General features: G+C 36.7%; 1 protein-coding gene across 1 annotated transcript; it reads right to left on the bottom strand.

Moving 5' to 3' along the window:
• Positions 1–4,455: 4,455 nt before the first annotated feature.
• LOC112167494 (histone H3.v1) lies at positions 4,456–6,211 on the bottom strand. The gene is made up of 3 exons (XM_024304517.2): positions 6,069–6,211; positions 5,532–5,624; positions 4,456–5,062 (listed from the first exon to the last, which is right to left on the bottom strand). The coding sequence occupies exons 1-3, from the start codon at positions 6,190–6,192 to the stop codon at positions 4,641–4,643; spliced, it is 639 nt and encodes a 212-aa protein (XP_024160285.2). The 5' UTR covers positions 6,193–6,211; the 3' UTR covers positions 4,456–4,640.
• Positions 6,212–6,480: the final 269 nt, after the last annotated feature.

The raw sequence follows: 6,480 nt of genomic DNA, 5'->3' as shown, positions 1-6,480 counted from the left end.
AAATATGAAAATTGAAATTTTTTGTTTAATGAGGACCACTAAAATGACAACTAGTTGAAAACTTTTGTATTTGACTCACTTTTAGATTATATTTCCGTAAATCAATTATTAGATGTTCAGAAATTTATGTGTGGATCATTTATGTAATTTTTCAGCCAAATTAAAAATCGTTAAGACATTCATAATCGTATTTTTATCTTATTGTGTTTTTAACAATATCACTTAAATAACTCACTTTTACATCTATATTTCACTTAACTCACTGTCGTTAATTCTACAATTAGAAGCTGTTAAAATCAAGGATATATTTGTCTAAACACTAAAAAATGCATTTTAACCTTGAATTTTTTTATGAAGAAAAAATGAAAAATATATATTTTTCAAATTATATTTCAATTTTAAAAAAATTTCTTTTTTTTTATTATAAATTTCAAAATTTTAAAAAATTTGAAACTGTTTAAGGAAAAACTGAAATTGAGAGATAATTGAGTCGTGCTTTAATTGATAATAGGGGCCTCTTTATATAGAGTATTACAAGCATAGAGATAGAGTTGTACATGGAAACATAATCGTACATTGATTGGATATCTCCTAAGATTCTCCAAGAATGTCTCTAATATAAACCATATTTCAATTAGAGCAAATAATCTCGAGTTTGGGCCTGACACATATTCTGGATTTACTTAAACACTCCCCCTTGTGTCCCCCAAACGTGGTGCTCCTCTCGTTGCCTCATTAAAAACCTTGCCGAGTAACAAAAACCTTGTGGGACAAAAATAACCTCGGTCGAAAGGGAAAAAGAGCACAGCACACCCTTCACGTTTCGAGACCATATACATGTAGACATCTCCCCCTGATGTCTGCATCTCCCCCTGATGACAACGATCATGGGAGTTCGGATAACTTCCGCAAACGATGCTACCAACATGTTTCTCGAAAGTGGAATTTAGGCAATGACTTAGTGAGCAAGTCTGCCACACTGTCCTCAGATCAAACCTAATTCACTTTGATCTTGAGGAGAGTCTGTTGTTGCTGATTATCCTTGGTCTTGTCGCTTTTGATGTAGCATTGCTTCATTTGTTAAAAACAAGCAGCATTATCCTAAATGCTCGTAGGCTCATTTGTGGTAGACTTCAAACCACAATTGTTCGAACATGCGTAATTATCGATCCAATCCATATAGATTCACGAACCACTTCGTGAAGAGCAATGATCTCTGCATTGTTGGAAGGTATAGCGACTAGGGTCTGTTCTGTAGTCTGTTATGTAGACCTCCAAGATATCATGGTCTTTACCCATGGTGAACACTTAACCAGTTTGGGAATGATCTTTGTGTGGGTCAGAGAGATACCCAACATCAGCAAAACCTTCCAAAACACTTATGTCGTTTTGGGATGGGGATAGAGGACGAAGGCCAGTGTTGGCGGCGTTCCTAGTGTGTGATGGGTCCGAATCCATCATCTCTTTATGAGGATAAAACATGCCCATATCAGTCGTACATCTCTAGAATCGAAAGATATCTTTTACACCAATCCAATGGCATCGCGTTGGAGCAGAGCTATATCTTAGCTAACAAGTTCACTGCAAATGAGATGTCCGGTCTTGTCAGACGAGGAAGATGGAGCTCCTGCTTGAGTGACATGTTCTTCAGCTCTCTCAGGGATTGAGGGAGAGGTACCAGTTGAAAAAACAACTAGACTAGAATCTGCTTCTTTCTGTCCTTGAGATCTCTTCTTACTGCTTTTAAACTGAAATAAGTAAATTACACAATAGTCAGATTAGTCGATTACATATAAACATGCAAATGCAATGCAGCTTATGAAGTTATGAACAAGAAAATGAAAAATGAAAAATGAAATGTAGTATGAACATTTATACATAGTATTAACAAATCGAATTACAAACAACTCCATAGCAAACAACCATGGTGCTTGTTTCAGTTGTTTCCAACTTTTCAACATATCCACAAATCAGAAGCCTCCAGCCTAAATCACTTCAAATTTAAAACTCATTTGATCCCACAAGTCCACAACCACACACTGTCCACTGCCCAGCACATCAACAAAAGTTCACTCAATCAGTCAATTACATCTTATCATTATGTGTATATATATAACTACCTACGAAAGAGGCATAATCAAATAATCAATAACTAAGACCATCTTATCATTGTCAATTTCTTTTTTTCAACTAGTACTTAACTACTTAGCATTATAATTTTCAACAAGAACTCTTTAATATTAGTACCTTAACAGTAGCCTTACCTACATAGGATTGCAGATTTCCAGGGTCTGCTATAAACTACACAAACACCAACTGCTATAAAATCTCTTTGCATATAAAGAACTAAAATTTCACTACAGAAACCTCACAGATCCAACCACTAATCAACCCCAAATTCAATCATGCTGCTACAAAGTACAAAGCATGAATGAAAACAGAAAAATCTGAGAAAGTGAGAGACTTACCCGTAGTTTTCCCATCGATTCAGAGTGGGAGGCTTGAAGAATCGAGTCGAGTCAAATCGAGGCTCTTAAGTCTTAACTTCTTCACTCTTGAAATGTGATTTGGTCTCTGTGAGAGGACTGAGAGGAGTGACCGAGTGAGAGCCTTCGATTCTTCGATGGAGGGGAGAGAGGAGTGAGAGCCTTCGATTCTTCAATGGAGGGCAGAGAGGAGTGAGAGCCTTCGAATTCGAATCTCCTCTCTGGGCCTTCGAATCTTCGATGGAGGGCAGAGAGGACTCAGAAGAGAGGCTCAGTTTAGGAATTTAGGGTTTGTGTGAGTTGAGAACGGCAGAACGCGAAGTGAATTGGGAGTTTAGGGATGACATTTATGACAAGTCGTGCTTCCTATTTAAAAGATTAGAAAATCAGGTCGGGTTGGACAATACGGTATCTATTTGACCCATACCGATGCCAACCCATTTACCTACTTTTCGGTACGGTTCGGTTCGGGAATATGTGGAACTGATTTTGCAAACCGACCCGATCAGTATAGGCTCGGATCAGACGGTTTCGGTCTCGGTTTGTCGGTTTGGAATTCCCAGGCCTAACTACAAGTTAGTACAACCGAATATAGGAAACATATTCCTATATGGTAACTATAAAATACATATATTCCTCCTAATACTTTTAATAATGACTCAAAAGTCAACACTCCCAACTGGTATCGGCTGGAAGTTGGAGATCCTATGGACAATGATGACATAACTATATCAGTGGTTTTTGAAACTTAGGAAGAAGCTTAAAACTGTTGGAAATAGAAAGGGTAATGACAGTGAGAAGTTTTCAGGCCATGATCAAATCTTGGCATTTTCACTTGTAGATGAAAATTTTGTCAGTACTGTGGAGGTTAGAAACATTGGAAAGAAATTGTAGATTTGACTTGGGGAGATAGGGTTAGAGGAAACTGAACAAAGTGATGAGGAGTAAGGTGAGAAGATCAAGAAATGACATGATGAGCATTATTGGCAATAAAAGCCCTAGCATTACCTCTTTATTTGAGAAACCGGAATGCGGTAGCAGCAGCTCATTGTTTGAGGAGCGAGAATGTCCTACTACCAGCTCTTTATTTGATAAGGAACTGGAATGTGCTAACAGGATTGAAAAAGTGGTTCAGGACTTGTAAGAAGTTAATGAAACAATGCTTTCCCTAAATTGAGATTCCAATTCGTACTTTCTCTTGAATTGGTTAGTGAAGCCGTGAAGGTTTCTTTCTTTATAAATGCAAGGAAAAGGAAGATCGAGAGTTGGAATCTGCAAATATCAGAAAGTCTAGATATCTTTTAGACACATTTTGTGGATCTTAATGCAATTAGAAAGATCTTTGTAGCAATTTAACCTCTTGATCAATCTTATAAACATTTTGTAGATTGATTTTACCTTGCAATCTTATTAACATAGGAACTATGTGATTTGTCGAAGTTTCGTTTCCTTAACATGATGCATGTTGTCTAACTCTGCCCTTGAAAACTCTCTCTTGAAAGCTCAGAACAATGCTCTGCCATTTGATCTCAGTTCCTCGCATCACAGAATCCCATCCCGTACTACGAATGTATAGTACTGAAACTTGGCCCGACTTAGCTTATAGTCAATTTTGATCTGTAAACCTCTTTTAATTGTCAAATCAAAATATCAACATACCAATTTCAAAATAAGGAGCAAAAGACTTGAAGTCAGATCATCACAATAACAATGACAAGGTATTCAACTTTTAGGCTACAATTTTGCCGTGCAATTTGAGCAACACTTCTGCAATACCAAAAAAACCCAGAATTATTCCAGGAAATAGGAACTGAAAGAACAAAAGGAAAAAACCTAGTTCAACCACATTTTGATCAAAAAGAACGAAATGAGAGGTCATGTATCTTTTTTTTTAAGATAATAAAAAAATAAACATAAGAAAAAAAAAAAACAGAGAGAGAGAGATCACGTAGAGAGAGAAAAATCACCCTAATAAAAGCAGCAGTAGAAGAAAATACAGTTGGCAAGACGCAAATAACAATCCGGTACAATAACAATGTCTAGATAGGCGTTTTCATAATAGGGGACACAATAGTACTGAGTTCTCAAACACGGGATAAAATTCTTATACAAGGGATAACATAGTTTATCGTAATGGTGGCTAATGAAAAGTACTCATGCGACACTATAGACCTCTTGCTTCAACACCTTACGATTTTTCGAATAGTCATACTTTCTGGGGTCGGGGTTTTTTGGGCATTCGTAATTCCAGTGAGAAGCTGGTACCTCACAAATACTACAAGACTTCATAATGGCACGTCCTACCCAGGCCCTATCACCATGGCCACCCAACACATGACATCCTCTACAAACTATTGCATAGCCACTGCCAACAGTTGTCGTCTTCGGGTTCGGGATGCGATCCAGATACGGGCAATCAAATGTCCAGTGTTCCTTGTCCTTCAAGCAAACACGACAAACGTCAAATACTTCTTCCTCGTCTTCACCCTCTTCTTCTTCTTCTTCTTCTTCTTCTTCTTCTTCTTCTTCTTCTTCCTCCTCCTCCTCTTCCCCCTTTGCTGATTCTTCTTCTTGTTCTACAAGAAATTAGTAAACAACAATTTAGATACATGTATGAAGTATTACGAAAAACAATACAAATACTCTGGCAACAAATCTCTGTTCCTAAAACAACAGGTAAGCTAGAAAACCATATTGGCAAAGAAGAGGCCCGCCCTTTTACTTTTTACAATCTTATTCAAAAACTACAAACTGAAAGCCACTATTTAAAAGAGTTCAAGTTCAAGCTTAGTAATGGTAGAGTTATTAACATACAAACAAACAAACTTGATCTCTCAGTATAATCGTTAAGAAGTATTTTCAAATCAAACAAATGTTACAATACCACATGTCCAAAAGCAAATATTTCAAAATCCAAAGGAACCGAAATTAATTAAGGTATAAAATAAAATTCTTGCACAATTTTTTTCGCTCAAAAAACATAAGAGCCTTACATTTTCCAACTAATATTCCCCACAAACTGTAAAGCAAAGATCAAAAGTATACCATGAGGGAGAGGGAGAGGCAGAGCCAGCGACAAGTAGTCAAATTGTTGAGTCAAAGACTTTCCAGCAAGCTTCGAGTCTTTTGAGCCGGTACCTGTTTGTGGCTCCATTGACGAGGACAAAACTCAGAAGATCATGATCTTGGAGGTACTCAAAGAGAATATATAATGAAAAGTAGTAAAGTAGAAATCAAAAGCCAAATTGGACGAGGGAACACAACCAAACTAGGAATAGGAAACCTAATCAAACTAGAGCAGAGAACAACAACTCTAGTCTCCTCCGATTATAGTCATATATATCATTTATGTTGGCAATCCATGATAGAGGAAGAAGACAGAGGTCATCAATTATAAGGACACTTAAACCCACAACTACCGTGTATATTGGCCACACAAGATGTAGAAATTTTCTGTCAGCGATTCAAAAAATCCAGAAAAAAAATTCTGGATAAACACTAAACTCTAAACCCTATATCTAAGCTCATATTTTCAGAGTAAAAGAGAATTTCATAAACAAAAAGAAAAAATCAAAAGCATACCATGATTGCGGATCTTGTCGTCCTGATCTGTGAGGTTGAGGCTGGGCGGCTGGGCTGGGATCGCGAGAGACATGGTTTCGCCTGTGGGAGACAACGTATTAGGGATTCGGTTTTTTATGCTCATCACTCGGCCAGCTTTTATACGTGGCACTACTCCACTGCTTGTAAATATATTTCCCCAATTTTCATCAATTTATACTATTTTTTTAAAAGAGATTTTTTTTTTTTTTACGTAATTAAATACTCCTTAAATCACAGAATATTTTAATTATCATTTTCTGATTAAGACTAAAAATGTTAAATCATAAGTAGCAAGAAAATATAAATATACATGACTACCCACTTCTTTTTTAGATAACTAATTCTACATGCATACTTGTGTGCGATATTTTAAATTTAAAACTGAAAGTCG

This window comes from Rosa chinensis, chromosome 5, assembly GCF_002994745.2.
Source record: "Rosa chinensis cultivar Old Blush chromosome 5, RchiOBHm-V2, whole genome shotgun sequence".
Taxonomy (NCBI): Eukaryota; Viridiplantae; Streptophyta; class Magnoliopsida; order Rosales; family Rosaceae; genus Rosa; species Rosa chinensis.
This window is presented reverse-complemented; position numbering and strand designations above follow the sequence as displayed.